Below are 27,388 nucleotides of genomic sequence, written 5' to 3' on the forward strand. Positions count from 1 at the left end.
TCTGTGGTTAATCGGAGCAAATTGGTCTGCGTTTTTGGTCTGGCTTATAAATGCATGAGTAGGCGTAAGTGTCTATGGTTGCTGTTTTCAGTCACTTTCTCCAATACCTAAAGCTGTTTTGTTGAACTGGTGTCAACGATTTGGAGAAATAACCGAAAGATCAGGCACAATTTAGATGGTCATTTTAATTGTAGCTCTTCCTTGACTGTTTTACTTGTAATGGTACAAACAATATATCAATGTAAAGTAAAAGAGAAAGTGCAAAAGATACCACCAAAGAAGTATAAGTATCGTTTCTGCACCTGAAGTTAAAATCGGACAGTTATAACAACGTCCCTCCGTAATCACGCTACTTGGTAACAATATTTCCATGAAATCCTATGCGTAAAATTCCTTGTCAGTGGCATCACGTCAGTGCGTTTTCATCAAGTTGTTAGTGTAAACAGTATAGTATTGGTTTCGCGTAACGCTTAGATTGCTGGTCTATATATAGTTATATTCGCATCAGGTATGCGCATGGTACCAGCATATTTGGAACAAGGCAGTGGAAACATGAAAAAACATCTTTAGCATTTCCTCGAATCTGCCAATTGCGGCGTGCCAATAAGCCTGTTCACGTGAGCGGTTAAATTTTAACATTTACCCTTAAATTTGTGCCGGTATGCCTTTTTTTGTAAAGTTGATATAAACCAGTGGTTACCAACAGGGAAGAAAGGAATTTTAAAACTTGCGGGGAGGAATTTACTTATATTTACAAGTGATTTGCAAATAGACTCTGGGAATATAACCGGTGAGGTTGATAGAAGACCCGATTTTAAATGATTTTGTATGGTTTAGCATCTACGAAGCAGTATAAAATTAAAATAAAATTAGAAGAAATTAAAATGTTTTGAATTGTTAAGGGATGAATTCGTCGAAAAAGGTTGGGAAACACTGGTGTAAACAGTACCATTCGTTTCGCATAGCGCTCGGATTGAGCTGGTTTGGAAAGAGTCAAAGATGGGTGTCATTTAATTAAAGCAGCGGAAACACGAAAATGATTTCATACATATTTCGCAGTTTCGAGTTTATTCTGTAATTGCGTCATGTCAATAAAGCTCATTATCGTGACGATAAAAAATGAGTTCTCATTATTTGTTCGTACCGAAGCAATTCCATTTTAAATTTAAATCTAATTATTATTGACTGGAAAATTTTTGCGCAATTGTGCAGCTACGATTTGTTTTACCTGGACAAAATAAACGCAATTGAGTTGAGTTTGTTTCGCTTGGTGAAAGAAATCATAGCGACAAAATACCAGTAAAATCGTCAAGCCGGAAATAGCTATACGCAACGTTAAAACTTTATGGAGCGCAAAACAATGGAGGGTACAATTGATGGATGATGCTGAACGCGCTGCAGCTACCCCGTGAATAAAACTCATTTTCCACATTGGCTTTAAAGACCTATTGTTTGTAACCAATATATCAGTCTTTCTGTAGATTTTTTTTCTTTTAAGCTATTGACGCAAATAGTGTTACTCCTGAGGAAAACAAAAAAGGGGATAAGAACCACTGTGTCCAGAGTTACACTAGAGTTTAAATTACATTTTTTTAGTCAGACTTGTTTTTCCAATGAACCACCTTCCCATTCCATACACAGAGCGAACAAGTTTCGATTAAACGGCGCCTGTAGCGCAATTATGTCATGTATTTGGCACGAACTTCTGGGAGTGAGTTTAACTGAGAAAAGTCGCTTCTTGTTGGAATTGCGTTGATGTGGCTTGCAAGCGCGTCAAGCTATGCGGATTAGGTATCGGTGTTTACGACAATGGTGGAAACTTATGAAGCGTCATTTGTTTTTGTTTATTTTTTTGTTTAAGTGCCAGCACGCACATTCAAATATTTAACAAAAATGTCTATGTTGTGGAAGTTAGTTTTGTTTGCAGCATTTAGGTATTCAAAATGAAACAGACGTTTTCAGAAACTGAAACCATATTAACGTCATTTGTTCTTTATTAGTTTCCGTGAAAGTCGATATTTTGTGCTGAAATGTTTGTTTTCAAAAGTCTAAATGTTTGCAAAAAAATATGTACGTTTTCGGACAAACGTTGGTTTGGGTTTTAGTGGCTTTGAAGTTAACCCAGTTGGGTGGTTATCTACGTCCGCCCTGCTGCTAAAATTTAGGACTTTTGGGGTATAAAACATTGTGTAATCTTACTCTAGAGTTAGTCCAAAACGTCGTATAAATGGATCCAAAGACAAACCACAAATATTGGGAAAGTACATTCATATACATGATCCCGAAAATTAAATGATAACCTACAACATCAAAACGGTCATATATCATTTAAATACGACAAGCCTACAAGAGGCCAAACTATTGTTGCTCTTATCGGCATTAACCGCATTATTGGCGTGCTAAGATTGATCACGTCTTCTGTCATTATTTAATACCATTCCGATCATGTTGTATAACAGCGTGATTTGTTTACTGGACAATATTAATTATTCATAAATTTCCTGGTGGTCAATACCACTTGACGTCATTTATTGCACCGTAATTCTGCTTACTCAAGGGATAATGTATGAGGAAAGGCGCTGCAATGATAAAGGTGCGAATCTTTTACCCGCAAGATGCCTCATATATTATAAATGTGTTTTGCTTGTGTTTCTCTCGGGGCCGATGAGTGAGGGTATTATCACACAGCATAGCGACTTACGCAGTGGTGATTTAGTCGGTTCGCACCGGTTCTATAGAACCGTCTCACGAAATTTTATGAGATCAGCGAACCGATGAGCATTACTGGTTGGTGTCCATGGACTTTTTGTAACAGAGGTGGCGGAAAAATATGACTTTTGTGATAGAACCAGCTGAGAAAAAAATTGAATCCCACCACTGGACTTAAGGTGACAATCTCTCATTGTTCCGTCACTATTAATGCTTTGTTGTTTTACGCTTGCACCACTGGGAGGGTCGGCAGCCCAATGACGTCACAGTGAAGTAGCGGGTCACTCGTCGCGTCATTACGGGCGCGCTTTTCAGATGATCGGCCCGTTTGATAATTTGGCGCAACGACAAGCGGGATTGAGACGATTTGCCCACGGCGGTTGACAAAACTGTCTGGTACTCATAAAAGCGGTTCGGATAGCAGAATTTCGTCAGTTAGCGAAAACGCACCGGTACTCGCCGGCAATTAATACATACAGGTTTGGATGTGATTTAAATGTAATCGCAAATGTATTGTCTTTGAATTTCGAGGAAGAACACTGAACAAACACGAGATTAAGATGTTCACGACTGTGTTTTTTTCTTATCAATTTATGTGCGTACTTTTTATGTTATGTTTTAAAGAGCAGCAGAAACTAGAAAAGTGGCTTGATTAAAAGCAAATTATGTAGGGAGCTTGTATTTATTTACCACACTACATTTTCAAAGTTTTAACGATAATTGATGTCTTTCAGTGCAAAGGGTCGGATACGGTGCACGGGATCGCATACGCTTAAACCACGAGTATTTTAATTGTATATTTTGCAGTAAAGTTTTAAAGTATATCAAAAAGGTTTAATACGTTTATAACTTCGAATGTCTTTTACGTTAAGGTGTGTTTTAGTTTTGTTAGTTAGGGGTACGTGTATACAGTAAATTAACGTAAAAAAAAAAAGGGGGTTGAACACTGTTTAGGCGGCGTTTCTATTGTGGTTATTCACACCTGTTTCGACTAATTAGCAGTTTTGAATTTTGCTAATTAACAAAATCAATCAAAACTAATAGTTCGCGAAACAAGCCAATGCCAATACCGGATGAATGTATGTTGAAAAAATGTGGAAAATAACAGCCCACACATGTTTTCTTGTTCCGAATTACAGACCTATCAACAGATCCGTGTATAGTGTAAGAAAAAAATCTCGCTAATTAAAAAAAACATTTCATGCGATATGCGCATCTTTAAATGCTGCGTACAAAAGCAGGCTGTCACCACAGTAAACGATTTTGTCGGACAAAATGTTTTTAGTAGCATAGATAATAAAGGCGTAGACCGTTAATTCGATTGCAAAGAAAAAGTCTGTATGTTATCAAGTTGCGGTTTAGGGCAGTGCTTTTCAACCGGGTGTATTGTACACCCCAGGGTGTACCATAATTTTTAAAGGGTGTACCACTTTGATGGGGTGTACTGGGGTGTACCAGACAAAAAATATAATATACCTATGACCAGGTATCACAACAGGCAGGTTTCAGTTTTAGAACAGACTGACTGTAATGTACAATACATGGCACAACATGCATCTCAAGTGTTCATAGATTTTAATTTACAAAACTCTATTTGTGACATCATAATTTAATATTTCACTTGATAATCGTTGTTAATGGTGGTTCTTTCAGATGTAGAAAGTGAATTGTGGATTATGGCTTGTTGATATTGCGCTCATCATCATTTCTGTTAGGACCACAGATTCAGTGTGTTACAGGGTTGAATAATATTTTTACTGGGGTGTACAAATTTTGTGTAAACGTTAAAAGGGTGTACCGTTTCAAAAAAGGTTGACAAGCACTGGTTTAGGGTAGAACCAGTCTTTTGGCCAGACTTGAGAAATATATTTCAATAAATGAGTTGGTTGGGGTAAATGTGGTTCTAATGGTATTGTTTTGTGTTTCTTTAGACAAGTTATGTAAATTAAACAAATGCAGCTGACACGAAACAAAGATTGCAAAATGGAACGCATTCAAGAAACCGGATTCATCGGTGACTTGTACCAAGCAATGTACAGAACATGCGTAGCCACGTCAATCCTTAACATTCTACCAGCTTTTATTGAAGCTAATATGTGGCACTATACGGATCCCAGTAAAACCGGCTTTAGCCTCTTCGCCGCTCTTACATTCATTGGCTTCGTCTGTACCACTTCGTTCCTTTACCTCTGCAAAAGCGTAAGGAAGTGCAGTCCGAGCCTTTTGATGTGCACTCTTCTTTCATTTATTGAACCTGCTTTACTCCTAGCAGCAGCAAGTCCGACTTTTTATGGGCAGCCAAAAGCAAGAACAACCATTCTAGGTGTTGGTATCGCATTGCTACCCCTGGTGTACTCATTCGTTTTGTGTAATGCACCTTGTGGGTCGATTATCAAGCCTAACCGATGCTGCTGCGTTGACATTTGCAAGTTTTCACGCTTTAGCCAAACATTAAGAAGCAATAGTGATTCCACGCAAGTTCTCAGCAGAAACAAACCTGGAATAGAATTACTCCTGGCCGCCTTTTTAACTCTGTCTTTGCGCTGGTGTGCTGACTCAGTTAATATCTTCTACACAACTTGGGAAATGCCTTTGATGCTTCTAATCTTTACATTCGTTTTGGCGATGCCAAAACTGGCGTCAAGTTGCTACGATTTAACCGCAGAAGCTGAGCTTGTCAAGAAACGCAACATGAGTGGATCCACCGTGGACAGTGATATCAGCACGAACCGGGGCGATTCAGTCCTAAAACAAGTGGAGATCGACATCGACAGTCATGACAAATCTCTGATACAAACTCATCGTTGTGACATCAGCGATCCACAAATCAAAACCACTAATACACAACAAACAATGGGGGAGTTTTCATCTCGACAACGATGCCTGGTTTGGATTTGTGCGATTTTGGATGGGATTTCTAAAGGGTTTTTGATTACCCTGTTCCTTTGGTTCTTTACCTCACCCGCTCTTCTTCGTCTTTGGTCGGGCTTGTATAGGAGCAACTATGGCATCATCATACTCATTTGTTTTGGGACAAGCACAATTATCGCCTCGATTAGTTCTTGGGACGTGAAGTGGGGGTCAACACAGGTGGGTAAAAAAACTTTACTTTGACTGATAAATATATTGTAAAATGGCTATAGTTATAATGTGGTATAGCTGGCTAAGTGATGTGGTAATGGTGCTGACTTGTCACTTCAAGTATAGATTGCTGGAATGAAGAATAAAATTCGTTTTAAAAAGCTCCACCACTTTAAGTGCAATAATCTTACGATTTAAAGTAACTTAAAATTGAAGTATTACATTTGTAATATGCTTTAAATAGTTGTGTTGTAGTGACTAGACAACAGTTTAACTGGCTTTATGTGTATTGTAATGCCTTTGATTCTGCGAGTATTTTGCAAAGAAATCTTCGCTTGATATTTTAAGCCTATAGGTTAAGGGAAAACTGCGTTAAGAATAATTACATTTTATATTTTATGTTTATTGTATATTTTGTAGACTATGCGGAGAGGTGTTGGATTCAGAATTTTGCTGGTAGCATCGTTATATATCGCAACCGCTCTTCAACTGCTCGGCGAATCAAGCTGCCTATCTTTTCTGGGATCGTGCATCTACATCTTTGCTCTTCCACAAACTCTTACAATCAGCCTCGGGACTTCGGCTAAGATCTCTAGACTCTCCGATCTTGCAAAGTCTTCCAGTTCAAAGATAAAATGTGCTCCCGGAGTGACCGCTATACTTACAGCGATCGCGTTTGTCATGTCTCAGGTAGCGTTTAATCTCTTTGTTAACCCTTCGTTGTCGAAAATGCTCCTTGGAAGAATGAACTTAATACTGTACAGCGAAATGACTTTCATTGCAATAGCGCTGATAGCAGCCATGGCTGTGGACTGGCTGCACGAGACGAAGATGGGACCTACTCCGATACCGATACAAACGCAGACTTCTCGACAATTATCAATGTTGCAGAGGCTAGTAAAGCAGTGTACTGCGCATAAGAAGAGTCTAGCATCAGTTTCATTTGTGATATTAATTGCTTTGACCACAATCCCAAATGGACCAAACTGGAGGCCCGGACATTGCTTGGATAGACATGGGCACTCTGTGGACGCCGTTTCCCTTGCGTTCGGAGAACAAAACTTCTCCTCGCCTACCTCCTTTAGTGTGATGTCATGGAATGTGTTGTTTGGCCACGACATGGACGGCAACGACAACCTTCAATGTTTGTCGCATGTAACCAAAGCAATTCAGCCAGATATATTTGCTGTACAAGAGTCGGACGCCGTGCCGATTTTCTGGGGCGGCAAAGACATCCTTGGATACATGCAGAACTCAATCGAGAAACTCAAGGCCTATTACGGAATCGAACCATTGCAATCGAGTCTTGGCGTTGGACTTCTCACCAAAATGAAGGTTATATCTCACGATAAGTTTATCCTGCCGTGTAGTGGTTCCGTTAAGCTCCCACATTACTCAATGACCAAAACCGCAATCGATGTATCAGATATGAAGAACTGCAAGACCACTCCTTGCAGCAATGCCTCACAAACCCTGTATGTGTTCAACATTCATGCAGTGTTCAAAAACTGGACGGAAAGTTCAAGGCCAATGTCACGAATCCAAATTGACTTTTTAGTGAAAAAATTGAAAGAGGTGGATCCAAAAAGCCCTGTCTTGGCGATTGGAGACTTCAACCTGAATCCATTTGAGTCGGAGCTGGATGTTCTGCATGGAGAATTAAACATGGAAAGTGCGTTGCATCCTCACCGTCCAATGGATCCAGTATCAAGCCTTCTCAACCGCAATGCTACCGTGGATCACATATTTTACCGCGGTCTGACCTTGCTCAGCAATCGGACGATCACAGAGACTGGTAACATTTCCGATCATAGGCCGGTATATGCCCTCTTTGACCTTCAAACGTAGCGTTTGGTCTTGGCATGCAACAAAGGTTGTTGCGAGTTCAAAGTAAACACGCAGCAGTAGCGCTCGGCGACAAATTATAGAAGGTAGCTAGGGTAAGGGCGGATGCAGAAACGTTTTTCTTCAAAATAATATTCAAGCCAAATTTGCATGATACGTATGTAGCCCACGGTTGCAATTTTTCGCCCATTGCGTTCGTGCTGTGCGTTATGTTTTATGAAGTGCCAAGCCAAATTGAGCATATCGTTTCCTTCTAGCCAAGTCAATCCGATTTTCGCGGAGCTGTTAAGAGCGTCTTATTCACGTGCCAACAGCCAGCCGCACAATCCGATTAAAAAATCGAGCCGCAAAAAGCCGGGAAACAAACTGCAACGGTAACTTGTTATGTTTGAGGTGCTGCAACCAAACGCACATTGCAGCTATAGGGCCACCTTATGTCCAGCCACTTGTTTAGGAAACAAAAAGTAGTTGCATCGTTTTGAAAGTCAGACATAATGTCTATTTGATATCCTGTTTGGTGATATGAATTACTTGGAATGCTTCCTTTTGTAACCGTGTAGCCCTGCAAAACGCACGATATATTGGTGTAAAATTGTGGGACTGACCAGACAAATCGAGTTTGTAGCTGCTTTGCATTGATTTCCGCATTCATGCTTGTTTTTGAAACTTGTGCGGTTTGCAGTTTGAGCTTTTGTGTCCAAAGTTGTTTGGGCAATCGATGGACAACCACTATTTTCCGCTTGAAGCAAGATACAGATCTTATCATGTCAATTGGCTTTACAACTTGCAAGGTTTGGATTGTGGTAAACCATTGCCACAATTTGACCTATTTCGCAATGAGTTTCAACGTTTTAAACTGACAAACGTAATACAATCTCACAAAAATATCTTATTTTATTTCCACATATACACATGTTTTGTATGTATTGTACATTTTTGTGATAATCATGTATTACATTTTATATGCTATAAGCGTTTTTGACAGTGTTGTTGGCTTATTCTTCAAAGTTTCAACATTTAATATTTTTGTTTCGTTTTTAGTGAATCCTTATTTTGTTTCACGCTTTTTGGTTTGTGCTCTATGTTACACAAGCTTTAATTAAATGAAATCGCTTTCTACTGATTTCATTGTAAGTTGCGCATTGTTAAGAAACGGTAATAGATCAAATGTAGTCTAGAAGTAACATTCAATTTACTCGTGTTTTTTGGTGTAATGCAGGAAATATTCATTTGTTTAGTATTAGTTGGTAAATCTTTACATTGTGTAGCTTTTCAAACTTGTACCGTTTCATTAGACTTCATGTTAATAAAGAAAACTACTCTTTTACATGTTATTGTACGCACAAGTCTTTGATTTCCGATTTTGCAGTTAAGCCGATCTAATCGTTTTTTTCCGAATCGCAACCTAAACATTGTAACATTCCTTTGAAACGAGTGTTTAATCTCTTCCGACACTGCGGTTTTGTCTTTTATTTTCCATCAGTTTCCTAAAGGTGAAATAAGTTTATTTTTTCAACGATTTGCCAAATACTGAAACCTTTGCTACTAGTCGCCAAAGACAAAAACAAACATCTATCGTTTGAACTCGCATTCGCGAATGTCACGTTAAGTCTATCAATCAGATCCTAATTGCGACGTAAAAATCAATCAAAAAAATCCATTACTTGCTTTTTCCAAATGAAAAATGTTCATGGAAAAATTCTGTTCATGTCCTAGTTGATGAATTGGTAAATAATTAAATCGAAGTACTTAAGTTAAAAATAACCCATTAAAATCAAAATGCCTGACTTATGTGAACCTTGGACAAAAAGGCACCTGTAGCAGTTTGAGCTTTGGACTATGAACGCTAATGCAACTCAAAAATATACAAACCGGTGGATTATAAGGTGTTGCCAAAATATTACAGAGCTGTATTAATCCATTCTAAAGTTTAGAAAAACTATTTTCTAAATTTTTAGACGAAATGTTCGGCCAAAATCTATTGTACAAATAATAATTCCTATAATTCGAATATTACGGGAATAAGCATTTTTTTAAATTTAAATACCAACTACAACTATGTATTTTGTAAACGACATTAAAACATAAATTATAGTACGCAAGGCTTATTGAAGGCGCAAACATATTGAAGCTGAATGTTCATCTTAAAACATAAATTGAAACGTTAAACTAGGACATAGTTCATACAAGGTTGAATGCCTTTGTTTAAAAGTGGCATTGGCACGGATGCAAAAATGTCAAAAAATGAAGCGTACGTGCAAGAAATCGGCCACATAAACGCCCGAAGCAAAAAAAGCAAACTTTGCACCAGCAGCGGAACGATGACAAAGCAAAGAATCTGAAAACAAAACCTTTTGTGCAGGTGATCAATGCATTCCCCACTACAACAAAACCTCTGCGTTTGATGTTACGCCAACATCAAGGTAATCAGCGTTTACGAACGTTGTCTTGATACTGATGACCGTTTTATTTTTACACTTCACTGCAGTTGACAAGCAGGAAAATGAGATGCAACCTCGTGCGTGCAAGCTGATGTTTTATGAACGCCCTTAAAGACACGTAGCAACGAAAAAATCAAGTTCAAATAGTACAACAGTCGATTTTGTGATAATAATACGAATATGTTTTATGGTTCCTAACAAAAAATGGTACAAAAGATTCTACCCATCGAGAATTTAAGACTCAGCCAGCGTTTAACTGTTTGATATAAGTAATGCTTCTTGCCCTGTTTTGTCAACTTTGGAAAGTAAATGCAACCACAATAAACACTTTGTGCATACTTGCAGTTTTCATAGAAGGACGCCGAATCAAAATCGCAATGTAATTTAATCGAGTAAGTTCTAAACGAAATAAGTTCCGTTTTCACACAGTAAACTATAGGTTTATTGGTTTGTATATAACTTATATAAGGTCGCTAATTCATATTTTGTTGCATTACAAAACCAAACCCCCAAACATTTCAATCAAAGTTTAGAAATCATACACAGCTCATCAAACGTCGGTAAATAATGTGATTCCCCCAGCAATTCCTGCCCATACTTGACATGTTTAAGATACGTGCTCATAAACGAGGTTACGCATGGGTCAACGTGGACCCGTGGAAATGTGACAGCGAAGACTTAAAAACGAGGAACTAGAAATGTGTGGAATGAGACCCAGAAAAGACGAAAATATGCCGAAAATTTTTTTGTGGTCACTTGAACGCACATATCATGCTGCGATGAACAGCTAGTAAACACACAAGTTCCTAATGTTGGTATATCTTATATAGTTCATATAAGCTCGAATATGTTTGGAGTAATACCCACACTAGGCTACGGAACATTAACTTCGCTATTTTGAGCGACTGATTACAATGTGGACTTGACGTTTGGCTATTTGGATCACATATGTCCACGCATCGCTTACTCGAGCACAAGCGTAAAAAGTCAAGTTCAAATTATCATCTTCATTGTGCTATTATTTAAAAATTTGCGGGCAAATCTTTTTGGTTGGTTGAATATTACGGTTCAACACACGGGTAATGCGCAAAACTGTGGCACTGTAAATATCCCATAAAACAGTCAATCAAATAATGAAATTATATTTGCTAGTGGTATTTGCCCGTTCAAAATCGACAATTTTATTAACACTAAAAATAAAGCTATTGCGCGCCATTAAATTTTTTTGTTCGTCAAAAACACTGCCGCAAATTTGTAACCTTTTAAGTTTATGACGAAAAAACATCAATAATATGCGCTGAGTCTGGTACATCTGTTTTCAACATGGGAGGGACCATGGCATAGTGATTAACGTTACATTAAATTAATGACGTCATGAAATATTTTGTGACGTCACATATTTGTAAGACAAACACGAATTATGTTGTTGCGGTTGGGTTTCACGCCTTGCGTTAGTCACAACACATTAAGGAAACGAACCTACTATCACGGTACTATACGCCAACCTTCTTTTTATACGAACAAGATTTGTGGGTGGATTTTGTGGCCTGGCTGTGATTGCATTTAGTGGTTTACGTACATCAATAATGTCGAAGTTTATTTATTCATGAAACTTTTTATTGTCTGATGGGAAATAAACGGTTCAACAGCCGTTAAAAGCGACCTGCTTTATTTTCAAACGTTTCAGCAAATGCTCATGTGAAGATCAATGAGGCAATGCGGCTATATCATTTATACCAGATAATAAACGTATTGTGTTAAGATTTACAATCGTGACAGCCATTTGAAACGTAAAAAATGTGTTCAAACTATCTTACAGGTCACAGTTACTGCTACGACACCAACTCCTAAAATTTGAAAGCTCTCAACTCACTTAAGTTATACTTCTAGCCTATCTTACCGGAACCAAACCAAATTATTAGGTTTTAAAGTGGGTTTATCGATCCCTCATCCGATCGAGTGATATTTATTTGCCTGGGGGGCGTGCTAGAGCATTCACAAGCGAGAAACTGTTTGTTCGTTTTTGTCGGTTTGATCTACTGTTGATGGCAGTTTATGTGACCGGGGATCCGTTCGTATTCGTTGTTTGACAAGTTGAAGTGGTTGCATAAGTCGTCCTTTACCACCGGAAAAACAAACAATCTAAGCAACCATGTTGCCCTCTGACAATCCCTATACCACACTGATTACCACTATCAGCCTATTAAAAATGTTAGTGCACAAGTGAACGAACTTGAAGGGTTTAGTCTGATATGTTAAGAATAAGATTTCAAACACTGACGTGGTACACAACTAATAATAATTTGAAAAAAGGGCCTTTTTATCTCCCAACATAAACTAATACATAGTATCAGCGAAACAAAGACCATGTTAAGAAGCCCTGATTTAAAAAACAACCTTGGTTGCACGACCATCAAAAGTTTAATATAGTAGAGATGCACCTTTCATTCATCACAAACTAGCGTACTTAAACTTAATTGTATTCAAAGTTGCAAGAAAACTATGTGGAAACCTTAAAAACTAAAAAAGACCAAACGTAAATTTTATGAGGATAAACGTAGTAGTGTTTTACTAGTAGACTACGCTGGCCGAAATTAACCAGAGTGTTTTTACGAAACAAAAAAAAACTAACAAAGTATATACATAATTAGGTGGTTAATTAGCAAATTTAAAATAGTAATGTTAGTATTTCGAGGATTAAAAGTGTAAAGCAGTCAGCGTTAACGCAAATCTCTTTACGCTTTGGCGCTTTGATTTAGCTTGCAAACTTGACAATAGTTTCCAATTGTCTTTGAAGTGCTACAGACAAATTAAACACCGGCTCAAATCCTCACATAACAAAAGAAGTTAAACCAGTAAACAAATACCTCCGTGGGTACATTTGTGATTGTAGATCGAAAAAAGTACAATGTCACTCGTCTTGCATCTTTGAATGCAAACCATGAAATTTGAAGATAAAAGGATTTAGTTTGTGGGTGGCAACAGCGGTTGTGGCATCATAACAAAAATGTTAAGGCTTTTTTATCTGATTATGGTGTGAAACTTTCTTGTGTGCGTTTCTCCTGCAAACGTAGAGTTGGACATAAAGCGCGTTTGACATAATCCTCTGCTCAAATTTTGAATACTATACTTGGTGGCTTTGTGGGTTTTCCATCTGAAAGTGATTCATTTTTGTTGTCAACGAAAAAAGATTTTTTTTATTTCTGCCGCGCTTTTTTGAGAACATTTTATATTAACCGCTGACTAAGTCTGCCGTGTAGATGTCGTGAAAGTATTTTTGTGCGTCGAGTATTTAAATTAAAATTGGATTTTTACTGAGACATTTTCAAACCGATTATGATGCGTACTGTGCTTTTGTGAAAGTTTACAACGATTCTTGTAAGAGGTGCTTTGTACGGCTTACACTGAGACCAAAATGGGTCATTAAAATTTACAAAGAACGGCCATTTTAATTAGAGATGAAAGAAAGCTTGAATTTGAAGTCCAAATATGGCCTTAACATAAAAGCCCAAAATCCGGACTAAAGGGGGATTTTTTAGAAGCCCGAATCAGACCAGACGTAAAATTGCGGCACAAATATATAAGAGAGGGTGTATTAAGGCCCGAATCAAGCCTGTTTGGATTAAACCAAACTTAAAAAGCCCGTCCAACCCTGCTATTAATATTGTTTATAAAGCATGTCAGTGGCATAATAACGAAGTCGAGACCACATTTTAAGCAATTCGACACAAATTTTAGCCAGCGGTCGGATTCGAACTCACGACAGCAAATTCTACAGTTAATGCTTTTCCAGCTGAGTTGTGCATCGACCGCAACTGTCAGGTTGAATTGCAAACAAAGAAAAACTACTCCCAACCGTTTGGGAAACAAATGACGAAATAGTTTCAGGCAGTTAAACCCCTTAATTCTCCATTTCAAAGCATATTGAACCGGTGCGCGTTAACCCACATGTCAAAACAACAGAAGAGCCTATCAGGGTCTATACTTGGTCCTGAAACGTTTAATGCACCGTGTACAAATTATATTGGTGTGTCGCACATGTTAAGTATTTACTCTAACGTAGTGTAAAATCCGGGGTGTTTTTGTCCTTTGGGAAGCGCGAGCTTCTCATTTAAGAAGACGTTTGTCAATACTTACGTTGTAAAAACGTTATTTTGGACAAACACTTTAATTGTGCATGTATTTTGTCAGCAAATTCCATTGTTGAAATAAAATACCTGAGAGGATTAGTACTTTTTGCCGGGTCTCTTAGTTTTTTTTTTTGTTGCTTGGGGCCTTGTTTGACCTCTTGCATAACCTGTGCGTCATTAGCCCAGGTGTTGTTGTTATAGACCCCCGTAGCCCAAAAAAACTGCCTGGTCTGCAATTATGAGGTCGAAGGGTAATCACCGCAAACTGAAGACTGTTTAACAAGACAGATCTAACGCGCGCAGGTCCACAACAGGTTAAAGTACAACCGTTTGCATTTCATGGTAGAAGTGATGAAATTTGCCCACACAGACCGAACTTCTGTTTACAAGCGGCTGCTGCTACCTGATTTTTTAACCAGCCTTTTCAATGAGATACTTGGGCACTGACAAACCATTTAGTTTCGGGGATCAAGCACGAAGTTAATGAGGCATGTTGATGTATGGTTAACGGCTTTAGGGTAAATCAACAGGCTTTATTATCGTCCCTGATTGTTTTCTCGGCAAAATCTGACAGATAAATTTGTGTATTTTGTCTCCTTGCGTGTGTTCTTTCAAATTTATGTTTCGCAATTTTAAAAATGCTGACACAAGTTTTTAAATTACATCATAATTTGGGGTACAAAAAATGGTTCACAGAGCAATAAAGTTGTGTTGTTCAGGTCAAAGTAATAGCAAACGAGCTATACAAACTGACAACACGCGATATTACGGAAGAGCAACAAAACATCAACACTGCAAATATCCGGCAAACCACCAACCAAAAGTGAAGCAGAGAATTGCTCTACAGCAGTGTTTCTTAACCTGGGGTTCGCGGACCCCCAAGGGGTCCGTGAGATGGTTTCAGGGGGTCCACGGGGGGAAATATGTTAAGTAGCATTAACCAACAGAAGAATATTTTCAAGTTTCTCAACCGTTTTTACAATCCTGCATGCGAGTGCGCGCTGTTTATTACACCTTAATTATGCCAAGAACAATTACTTTTTGCGATTGTCTGCCCTATTGTGACATCATAACACAAATGGACAATAGACTTTACAGGACGATTTGTGAAGTTATATATACCAGAAATATTATCAATTCGATGCGTTGGCCACTATACGTTACAGAGACGTCATTGATTTTAAAGGACTGTGAAGGCGGATTTAAATGCTTCAAAAGCATGACAGGGTGGTATAATGCAAGAAACGTGAAACATAAAAAGACTAATGGTAAATTGCGTTGGGGGTCCGCAGACTTACAAAATTCATAAAAGGGGTCCGTGACTACAAAAAGGTTAAGAACCACTGCTCTACAGTGACACCGCGCGTTACAGTTATTGTTTGTTTGTTTTTGTGCTGGGAGAAAAAAACTACGTTTGTTGTCTGCTTTTGTTTTGCAGGAAGCAAGTCAATTCAAGTTTCTGACACAGAACAACACAAGTTCTCATAACAGAATTACATCTTTTTTGCGCTTAAACCACTACCGTTTGTAAGCACTACTTTAACAGCAAACACTATATACTGTCAACTGTATCTAGGCTTTCACACCGTCTTGGTCAGGAACACCGCCTAAACCAAAGTCAGTCGTACATAACGTATAAAAACTAGAACAAAATTGAATCAAAAATGAGGTCTTATAGCTTTTATAATGTTCTGAACATGTTCTGTCACATTTGATTGTTTGCTGATGGTTCCAAAATACTTTCTTGAATTCTTCCACAGAACGATCTGTAAATAAATTTCCGGTTTACTAGCTAAGCTTCTACGAGCACTTTTTTAACTGTCTTCAATTTTTAAATTAACAATTCAAATATCGAAATGACATTATTAGGTTTAACAGAAGAAAAAAAACACCGTGTTGGTCACGCCTCTTTTTAAACGATAAAACACAATCAATAGATAAATACGTCCAGTCTTACGGACTTTGTACTATGAATTTATATTTCGTGCGACGACGAGAAAATCGTATGCTGTGTTGCTCGTGACGGGACCAGTAATGGCAAACAGCAGGAAGCTAGTGGTTAAATGCTTGCGTCTGTTATGCTGGTGCGAATATTACTGGCTAATATCAGCAGTTCGTTGTGTAGTCAGGAGGGACAATAGCAGCTCATGGTGTTTGCAAAAAACTGCGTGCAATATGTGTTGCGTAATACTATAATTATCACATAGACTCATTATACAACAGTATAGTTTTATGACCTTGCAACCATGCAAAATGATTAATGGTAGAGTTTGCACTTAGTCAAAATACTGTTTGTACCGTTTTCTTCATTGAAATAGGTTAACGTTTTTTGCATGGTTACATGACTATGAGTACATTTTTAGCTTTGGGACTGTCGTTTCCTTATCGTGAAATAATAATTGACTAACAGTGCAGAAATTGCAGAAATTAGTCAAATTATGTCCAATTGGCGACACGAACAGTGTACGCTGATGTCCAACTACAACATTATAGAAGTAGGCTACACCCTACAATCCAGGGTGTATATATTCAGGAAATTAATGGACATGAAAAAATAGGTAGATAAACATACTAAAATGAGCTAAGGTCTTGAGTGGCAAGCGCATTCCAGCAAAGCGAGTTTATATCGCTTGGTGCAATAAAAAAGGCGACACAATTGTACTGGAAAGAGACCGAGCCGAAAAAAGCTACTTGAAGTTAGTGCTTTTTTGCGTGGAAGGAACAATTGAAACCAGTGGAAGGAACAATTGGTAGTTTAAGGTTGAACGCAATGCAGCTAAGTCACCAAAGTTTTGTAGAATTTAAAATATTAGTGAGCAAGAAACGTATTTTGCACACACACGAATGAAATAATCAGACATCCAAATATTTGCTGTTTTGTGACCTAGTTCTTATGGCAGAAGTGTCTGTGTACTGACGTATAGACGTCCTATTTCGGTCGGCCAATCTCTCGTGAACAACACTTCTATGGTGGCCCATGAGTGCCAACACAAAAAAATTTAAAAAAGAGTTTAAAAATTAAAAACGCAAGTCAAAACAAAAACGCAAATCAAAATGAAAACGCAAATCAAAATGAAAACACAAATCAAAATGAAAACACAAATCAAAATGAAAACGCAAATGAAAATGAAAACACAAATCAAAATGAAAACACAAATGAAAATGAAAATGAAAACGCAAATCAAAATGAAAACACAAATCAAAATGAAAACACAAATCAAAATGAAAATGAAAACGCAAATCAAAATGAAAATGAAAACGCAAATCAAAGTGAAAACACAAATCAAAATGAAAATGAAAACGCAAATGAAAATGAAAACGCAAATCAAAATGAAAACACAAATCAAACTGAAAATGAAAACGCAAATCAAAATGAAAACACAAATCAAAATGAAAACGCAAATCAAAATGAAAACACAAATCAAACAGAAAATGAAAACGCAATTTAAAATGAAAACACAAATCAAAATGAAAACGCAAATCAAAATGAAAACGCAAATCAAAATGAAAACAAAGTTCGTTTTTTCGCCGTGGCCGAGGCGTGCCAAGTGCCAGTTGCGAAAAAATGCGAGTGAAAATGAAAGTGCGTTTTTCCGCCGTGGCCCATGAGTGCCAGTGCCAAATGTGACGTCATATTTTGGTCACGGCTGAGTAACGTATTCGCGGGTGAACAGTTAGGTATGAGTGAAGTATATGTTTGTGTATAAGAACCTGCAGCATTTGGGAACTGTACGCCTACGTTTGTTGTTGATCAATTATAAAACATACTGAATATCTAAAAATAAAACAATAACGATATATTGCAAGTGTTTTTTTAAAGATATATTCAATAAAAACTAAGATCAATTACACGTTTTGAGCTTTTGACGGGGTGGCACTAAATACCGCATGTGACCGCATGTGGCCGCATGTGGCCGCATGTGACCGCATGTGACCGCATGTGACCGCATGTGACCGCATGTGATTTCTCTTAAAATACACCATGTTATGTGAAATGTAAGAATTCCAGCCCCATTAGGGGTAAAATAGACCAGATTCTAGATTGATTTTAATTTCAAACCTTCACCCAACCCTAATAGCTCTAACCGTCAGCGCTTTCAAAAGTCCGCAAAATTATTTTTTGGTAAAAGCATATTTAAGTCCTTCACAGATTCCTGCCGTGTGATAACATGCGGTCACATGCGGTAGCATGCGGTATACCATGCGGTCACATGCGGTCACATGCGGTCACATGCGGTCACATGCGGCCACATGCGGTATTTAGTACCACCGCTTTTGACGTTGGCAGTTTGCACTCAGCATTTTGTCTCCGCAAAATATATGGCTGATTGGAAAGACGACGAACAACTGTTCCAGAAACTGAACTTGTATGTGGAACAGTCAATGAAAAGAACTGAAATTTTAGATTTTGTTGAAAAGAATTTTCTGAATATCCCTGGAGCTTAACAACCTTGTGTAGGCGCTTAAAGTATTTTAACATATCCTACACTGACAAGAGTGTTGCATTATTAGATGTTAAATCTGCAGTAGGAAAAGAACTTGAGGGTCCAGGTAAATGTTTGGGGTATCGTGCCATGCATCAGAAAATAAGACAACAACATCATTTAAAAGTTCCCAGGGAATTGGTATATGCTGTGCTTACTGACTTAGATCCGGAAGGTCTTGAATTACGCCAGGTTGGAAAGCGCAAACTTGTCCCAAAAGGACACTTTACCAGCAAAGGACCAAATTGGGTTCACTCTCTAGATGGGCATTGCAAACTAATGGGATACCAAAGAAACACTTTTCCACTCGCTGTTTATGGATGTATAGACACTTCCAGCAGAAAATTATTGTGGTTAAAGCTATGGACAGACAACTGTGACCCTAAACTTGTTAGTCAGTGGTATCTTGAAAATCTCTATCAGTGCCGTACAATTGCTGCAAAAATAAGATTGGATAGGGGATCTGAGACTGGTGTAATGACAACTATGCACACATTTCTTAACAGTTTTCACCAGGATTTTGAACAACCAGCAGACTCAGTAATTTATGGAAAATCTACAGCAAATCAGGTAGATTATTTGAACATTATTTTGAAACCAATTTTGAACTAACCTATATGTTTAAAACACTTAGATTGAAAGGTGGTGGAAGGAGTTGCATGAAAGACTTGAGAAATTTTATAAACATAAGTTAATGTTTTTAAAAGATGAAGGTCATTATAACCCAAGCAACGAAATACACAGGTAAACTTTAATTAGTGTTTTTTTTTAAGTTATAATACAGTAGGCTATGTGTTTTATAGGGATATTCTTGCATTCATATTGGGCCACTCTAAAATACGCAATCTACGCAATCTACGCAATCTACGCAATCTACGCAATCTATACGCAATCTACTAACAAAAACTAACTAAGATGTTGACGGTTAGTGCTATTAGGGTCAGGGTGACGGTTTGTGATACAATTAACTTTATAATTTAATTTCAGATGCGTTTCAGGTCTAATTTTCTCTACAAGTGTTGACATGCGGTACCATACAGTGTTTAGTACCACTCTCAACACATATGAGAATATTAAGCCCAAACTGGACATCTAAAACTAAATTATAGTGTTAATTTTATTATAAACCTGTATATTCAAGAATTGAAAGTGAACATGTTTTCAAAGTAACACAATGACATGGTGTGATATGTGAAGACACGAGGTATTCGGATATGGCAAGGAAACACATGTGGTTTAGCATTAGTACCATGGAGTATAAAAGTATAAAAGGAATGGTTGTAATACTATAACACTTTTCAGCATAGGTAACAAAAATCTGCAAATAAACAGGCAAATGAATTCTGAACAAAAGAACAATATTACTACAGTGATAACTTAAACCAATGCAGGCACAGTTATCTTAAAATTAAAAATGGAACTTGAATGAAATATACAATTGTAAGTGTAACAATAAAAACCCCTTACAAACTTTCTAACCCTGTCAACTGACAATATTTATTACACTGATGGCTTTCAATAAATGAGTCAATTGCCTTGGTGGCTAAATTTCCAGTGCAAAACAAAAAGGTCCCCTTTTCAGTTGTAAGAGATTGTGAAGCGATTTCTGGGTCAGTAAAAACTTGTTGTCCTCCCTGAATATCAGTAAGCAGAAGTTGTCGGTTGCTGATAAGGAAACTGAAATGTGCCAAACAAAGGGCTTTTTGGCAAACCTCAGTCTCCTCAGACCCACAAACTGTGCCATCATTTGAAAGATATTTGTGAAATGTTGAGTTTATTAGCTCTTCAACTGTCACAAATTCATTATCTGTTGTATCTCTGCTATTTATTATTCCAAGATAAATTTTGTTGTAAGCTGGTATGTAACCATATTCATCAGCACATTTTTCAGTAACAACTTTTCCCAACTGGGCAGCAAAATTGGCGGCCAGGGTGTGCATTTGCACAATTTTTCTTCAGGGCCCTGTTTTGTTTTGGAAAGCAGCTCCAAAGTTTCAGGGAGATATCGCTTAACCACCCAAACACCGGGAAAATCTTTAGATGAAGATCTTGCCTTGAATGCTCTGCGGAAACCACCCTCTACAAACTTCTCTTCCTCTATTTTGAAGTCAACGCTGGTTTCACTGCCCCACATCATCTCATCAATTTTGAATTGGGAGATCATTATATTAGTAGAGGAAGACTGCACAGCACTGCCAAGTTTCATCATGTCAAAAATAGACAGGCTTTTTGGTACATGATTAAAACATACTCTTTTTGGAGATGGCCCACATGTAGGTTTACTTAGTCGTATTCTTTTTTTAACTTCAGGCAATGAGATATTTTCATTAGAAGAAACTGGAGTTTCAATTGTGTTTGATACAGCACCTTCTCTCTTCTTTGACATAAAACGAATATGAATAACTTTTAAATTTGGTATTTGTTCAAACAACTGGCAGGAAGGTCCCTGCTCCCCAGCGAGTACATCCATATGCTTAAGGGAAAAGTGTAAGCTACATGCTTGTTTAATGTTTTCCAAAGAAACACTTTCAAAGTTATAGGGTACAAATTCACGAGCACCGACTTTGGAATATTTTTGGGATTTGCCGGAAACTTCCGAACTACATCTTTGCACTGTCAAATACTTTTTGTCCAAGATATCTGAATTAATCTTGCCCTTTTTTCTGGTTTACTTGTTCTTTTATCTTTCATTTGCATTTGAATTTTTTTCCAGGTTTCTGTCATTTTTTTAATCTTCAGTACAAAGTTGCTGCACATATAAAATAAGCAATATCGGTTACTGGGCTTTGCAATTTACCGTTATTGTTTTATTTTTAGATATTCAGTATGTTTTACAATTTTACAATGTTTTACAAAACAACAACAAACGTAGGCGTACAGTTCCCAAATGCTACAGGTTCTTAATTCTTACACACAAACATATTATATTTCACTCAAACCTGACTGTTCACCCGCGAATACCTTACTCAGCCGTGACCAAAATATGACGTCACATTTGGCACTGGCATTCATGGGCCACGGCGGAAAAACGCACTTTCATTTTCACTCGCATTTTTTCGCAACTGGCACTTGGCACGCCTCAGCCACGGCGAAAAAACGAACTTTGTTTTCATTTTGATTTGCGTTTTCATTTTCATTTGCGTTTTCATTTTGATTTGTGTTTTCATTTTGATTTGCGTTTTCATTTTGATTTGCGTTTTCATTTTCATTTTCATTTGCGTTTTTATTTTGATTTGCGTTTTCATTTTGATTTGCGTTTTCATTTTGATTTGCGTTTTCATTTTGATTTGCGTTTTCATTTTGATTTGTGTTTTCATTTTCATTTTGATTTGTGTTTTCATTTTGATTTGTGTTTTCATTTTGATTTGTGTTTTCATTTTGATTTGCGTTTTCATTTTGATTTGTGTTTTCATTTTCATTTTCATTTGTGTTTTCATTTTGATTTGTGTTTTCATTTGCGTTTTCATTTTCATTTGTGTTTTCATTTTGATTTGTGTTTTCATTTTGATTTGCGTTTTCATTTTGATTTGCGTTTTCATTTTGATTTGCGTTTTTGTTTTGACTTGCGTTTTTAATTTTTAAACCCTTTTTTAATTTTTTGTGTGTTGGCACTCATAGGCCACCATACACTTCAAGCCTTAACAAATATCGATGTCAGCAACAAAATGCAGTTACTTCGAGTGTTTCAATATCCACTCCAACTTCGCTCAAGCTTAACAACGTTGAAACAGCGCATGAAATAAGACCAGTTGCTGTACACTTAACAATGGGGCAAATCAATGTACGATGTCTCCAGAGTTGAAGCCAAAATCAGCCATGTGAAGCCACGTGATTGAGCCATTGGAGTCTAACTAAGCGTGACGGTAGCTACTCATTCGTACAGACTGTGTGAGTTTTCTTTCAATCAAAAAGCTTTGCTAACTGGCAGTTAACGATTGAAGCTTGTTTCAGGCTAGACTTTGATATGATTATTCAACTGTTTCGAGCATTTTCAAATTGTTGTTAAAGTAGCTTTTACCGCTAGGTCAACAGGTGGTAAAGAAAAGTCAAAGCTAACAAAGGGGTAGAAAGTAAATGATTGAACAATACTTGTTCTAACATTGTTTTTACTTGGACTTTGACGTAGATAACGTGTAACGTTTCTGCAAAACAGCAATCAAGTCATAACAGCTATGTTGCGTTAAAACGTTATTAAGCGTAAAATAGTGAAGGGCACAGTTAGTGGATCATAGATAAACGCGCTGCAGCTACGCCGTCAAGTTATACATTATATATACATGGCTTTGAAGCTGTGAGTATGAGCAAATGTTTACTTCACTTAGTTATCCAAAGCCAATCTCGCAAATTCTTGTAAGAATTAACATGGTAATAAATTGACGTACATAATGGTTATAAAATCAGGTACAGATTTTAATGGCACTCTGCTTGTTAAGCGATTCAAATATGACAAGCGTTAAAACAAAGTGTCGTTTGTGTTAGTGAGTGCTGGTAAACTGTATCGCATTCGTACCCCATCGGACGTGTTCAGTTTAGCGTGAACGGCCAACCGTTGCGCCAAGCATATGTTTTCCTGGATGTGCCAGTCAAAACAAATATTGTTGCCACTATTATATTGCCGTACTTTCAAGCAGCGTTTTAATATGGCACATTTTTGTATGTAGACTAAGAACAGTTGAATGAAGACTTCAGTAGAGTCCTGTATTTACCACTGATATATCAGTAGTGATTTGATCGCCAAATTGTTCTTGCAGAGATTTTCAAAAAAAGATTTGAAGCCATTTAGTTTGAAGTGTGGGTATTGTTTATTTGTCGCATTGTTACTTTAGCAACCAGGAACACAAAATATCCCTCGAGAGTTGGATACAGTTCTAAGTAAAGTAATAACTACTAGGACGGGCATTTATGGTCAGTCGTCGCTCCGAAATTGGATTTTGACGTTTAATTTAGGCAGGCTATTTTAAAGCACCTTCCATACAGGTTTCTACAATACAATTAGGTTAAGCTACCTGTTTGTTTAAGTGCGTTCCAAAAATACAAGATATATTACGCTTGGAAAAATACCGCTTTACTTTTTCGACAATGACAAACGAAATTTCGTTACTAAATATGTTGTTTTATATTACAGACAAATATGCATGTTTAAGTTAGAAATTCAAGTCTATGGCTGCAAAGTGTACCACCCAGTATTTTCCATTAGCTCTATGGATTGTGGCGCTGTGGTTACAATTCTGTACAGTAGCAAGCTATTATCCAGGTACATTAGATGTTATACAAGTTTTGTTCTTAATACGTTTTGTGTTTGATATGGGTGCATCTAAAATGTACAGGATCGCTTGGATCAGTTGGATCGCTTGGTGCACCTTTATATCGCTTGGTGCACCTTTATATCGCTTGGTGCACCTTAATATCGCTTGGTGCACCCTTGTATCGCTTGGTGCACCTAAACGTCGCTTGGTGTACCCTAATATCGCCCGATACACCCTAATATCGCTTACATTTTGGTAGCTTAGTGCTCATTTATATCGACATAAACAATCACATTCACATGGATCGCTGGCTGCCTTTTTCGTGTAGTGCAGGGGTTCTTAAACTGGGGGGCGCGCCCCCCTAGGGGGGCGTGAAGGGTTCGCAAGGGGGGCGCAGCACAATCTGGCAGCAAAGTTTTCACTTGCAAACAATTGTAAATTAATGCATTGGAATTATGTCGGCGCTGATTTCGAACTTATTGTTTAAAGTATAAACGCTTCAATACTCTGAAATGGATGTCCAGTTGTATTAACCAAACTTTTCCCACTGCGGGCCGCCGCATAGTTTACATGCCCTAGTGCCGTCTTCTCAAACTTAGCCCATGAGGCGATTTTTATATGGGCGCCAAGATATGGTCATTTTAAAACCCCATTTAAAATCTCTTAAATTATATAGTTAGTCTCATCTTACAAGGAATGCTTGTATATTATGTCATAAGTGACACAATAAGGCAATTGTTTGAGCACAATTAAATTTTTTTGTTTTGTCTGTGACATAATAAACTGGGTTTGGATCAATCCTGGGCGTTGCAATCCTTTGAGAGTCGGTAATATTAATTTTACATGTCGTAGCAGTAAACTTTCGTAAGGAGTAGATTAAGTTTTGACGGTAACAAAGCTATCAATACGATTTGGCAAACCAAAAATTGGGTCTCGAGCCGGATGAAATGACCTCGCGGGCCGTAGTTTGGTGACCCCTGTACTATATAGTCGGCTGTACATTCTTTATTTGTGCGCAATTTCGCATTAGAGATTGCCCTGACTTTGAGTGAATCAACGATTTCTGGGCAACATATGCGTAGTTTAAAAGAATACTGGCAACGTGTCTCTGTGTTCGCAAAAGCCTACTTTTTCGCAACTTATCAGTGTTGAAGTGGCTTTTTCCAACGTTCGGAACTAACTTGACAGTAGCTTAAAGGGGACCTACCATGTATGTTGTTTCCGAAAAACAAGACAAGCATCATTAGTGCTAATTTTTGTAGGGGAGGGGGGGCGTGAGAATAAATAATTAGTGTAAAGTGGGGCGCGACTGAAAAAGTTTAAGAACCCCTGGTGTAGTGTGATTTGCATTTTACATCAAAGCGATTGCACCTAGTATTATGAAGGTGCACCAGGCGATATTATGGTGAACGAAGCGATATTAAGGTGCACCAAGCGATATAAAGGCACTCCTAGTTGTATGAAGGTGTACCAAGCGATCCAAGTTATTCAAGCGATCCTGTATATTTTGGATGCACCGGTTTGATATGCGTCCAGGTTGGTATACTTTTGTCGAAACGCAAAACGTTCGCAACGTAAGCTCAAAAGCATTCTTTACTTTTACAATATGTACAAAAACCGTTTGGTGGATTTTTTGGTTTGAATTAAAGATTTGCCCTGTTAAACAGCTGTAATTTATTACAATGAGGTAAAATTGCAATACGATATTAGTACGGTCGACCCGCAAAGCAATCAGAACGGCCGACTTGCACGGCTGAGCCCTTAACAAGTAACAACAGGGTTTGTCTCGAAACACGCCCCACCTATATAACTCCCGAATCTTGTGTAACAACCCACAGCGACAACAGCGGTAACAACCACAACGTCGTTCACAATCAGGAACGAAACTGGGACCAAAACGGTTTTCTAAACAAGAAAACGAAACACATTTACAAATGTCAACTCACAAAAAATGCCCTGACCCACAAGTGCAGTTCACGTAATACCTGTTTAAATGATGAAACAATCACTGTAAGCAACGTAGGAAAATACGGCATGCCATGAGTCACATCTTTAACCATAACTTAAATTAGGCCACAAGTTACAAAAACACTCACCGACATTCACAGGAAATAATGTTAACTTCAAGAAGTCTGTCGTCACAATAACATTCATTTTTAGCGTTATATTTCTCTAAAAAATGCAACACAACGGATTTAAGAAGCAGTTTTCTCATTCTGCCATGTTATACAGTAAATGAACTGACTATTATAACCCATAGACAATAGCCTTCCAATTTTACTGTGACGCACATGTTAGTGATTGTGTCGTCATAGCAGGGGAAATAATACAAAGTTAATAGTGCAAAATTGAACGTAGAGATGTAACAATTATTATTATAACTTCGTTGCCGACCTTTGTGACTTGGTAACTTCACCTAATAAACTTATTTACGTTTTTGGTACAGTTTACCATCTCACAGTGCAAACACTCAACAAAGACAAGCAAACCAGCGACAAACATGAAACAGCGCCAACAGCTTCCATTTTGAAACTGCGATTCAATGTAACAGCTGTTACCGGCGGGTTTCAAGTCGGCTATGTAGGAATTTGGCTGGACATGCATTTGAAGGATGGTTCGAAATTAAACATAGGTCGATGCTACAACACAGAACCCACAGAGATTGTCGTGGACGATCAAAATCATTCTTTAACATGCAACATTACCACGTATAATGCAATAGCTGATCTTGAAATGGTAAATCCACCAGAGGATTTTCAACCCCAAAGTGTTGAAGTCGGTATCGACGATTATCATTATGGATTTGTTACTGTTGAGGAACCGTATTCAAAAATTCGCTATGATACGTGACCAATGTTTGTTAGTGATATAGTTTTGCACTTTAAACGGTCGCTTATGGTACATGCTAACCGTGTGTAAGAGCTTTATGAGAAGTAGGTTGGTTGCCCCCAAAATCTTGAATATGAATATTTTGATGCTCATTTACGTGTTAAGCCAAGTTAAAATAAATGTGTTAGAAATTGAACCTTGTTTATCAGTAAAATTTTAACCCATTTTGTCAAACTGGTTTGAGCATCAAGTGTCCTAGGTACCCGCAACTATCGCGACAGTGTTGTCACTTATACCGCAGCCGCTTTATTTGTCATCAATTTGAGTGTTGCTTTCTTACGTTGTTTCAATTTGGTTTTACATCAACCAAAACAAAAACAAATATAATTACCCATTATCCGACATGTTTCATAACATAAAAATATGAAATTCACATGTTGGTTTACTTACTGTACTTGTACCAAGCAGTTAAAATTTAAAGAAAATTTAAATTTGTCACTTTTTAGTGACATAAATGTGCCAAAACAAAAATATAAACTTACCAAGACATGAACTGGTCTGTAGATTGCAAGTGCTTGTCATTTGTTGCAGTAAAAGCATGTTTTCACCAATCCAAACTAGGC

At 37.7% G+C, this 27,388-nt stretch overlaps 1 protein-coding gene, 1 long non-coding RNA gene and 1 pseudogene across 4 annotated transcripts; 2 read left to right on the top strand and 1 right to left on the bottom strand.

The window, feature by feature from the left end:
• Window positions 1-4,272: 4,272 nt before the first annotated feature.
• Window positions 4,273-9,087, top strand: LOC145205125 (uncharacterized). Its single transcript, XM_080077773.1, has 2 exons — window positions 4,273-5,799; window positions 6,211-9,087. The coding sequence occupies exons 1-2, from the start codon at window positions 4,663-4,665 to the stop codon at window positions 7,636-7,638; spliced, it is 2,565 nt and encodes an 854-aa protein (XP_079933899.1). The 5' UTR covers window positions 4,273-4,662; the 3' UTR covers window positions 7,639-9,087.
• Window positions 9,088-15,231: 6,144 nt separating this feature from the next.
• LOC145204388 (uncharacterized) lies at window positions 15,232-27,373 on the bottom strand. 2 transcript variants are annotated; one of them, XR_013853479.1, is made up of 3 exons: window positions 27,308-27,365; window positions 26,033-26,108; window positions 15,232-15,972 (listed from the first exon to the last, which is right to left on the bottom strand). It is a non-coding gene; the product is annotated as an uncharacterized LOC145204388 (long non-coding RNA). The 2 variants fall into 2 exon arrangements; XR_013853480.1 differs by lacking the exon at window positions 26,033-26,108 and having other exon boundaries at window positions 27,308-27,373.
• Window positions 18,157-21,892, top strand: LOC145204387 (uncharacterized; annotated as a pseudogene). Its single transcript, XR_013853478.1, has 3 exons — window positions 18,157-19,260; window positions 19,325-19,434; window positions 19,494-21,892. The product of XR_013853478.1 is annotated as an uncharacterized LOC145204387 (transcript).
• Window positions 27,374-27,388: the final 15 nt, after the last annotated feature.

This window comes from Phallusia mammillata, chromosome 8 (genome assembly GCF_965637545.1).
Source record: "Phallusia mammillata chromosome 8, kaPhaMamm4.hap1.1, whole genome shotgun sequence".
NCBI lineage: Eukaryota > Metazoa > Chordata > Ascidiacea > Phlebobranchia > Ascidiidae > Phallusia > Phallusia mammillata.

Coding starts and splice junctions, on each gene's coding strand:
- LOC145205125 (XM_080077773.1), top strand. CDS start 4,663: ATGCAGCTGACACGAAACAAAGATTGCAAAATGGAACGCATTCAAGAA. Junction 5,800..6,210: donor TGAAGTGGGGGTCAACACAG/GTGGGTAAAAAA, acceptor TATATTTTGTAG/ACTATGCGGAGAGGTGTTGG.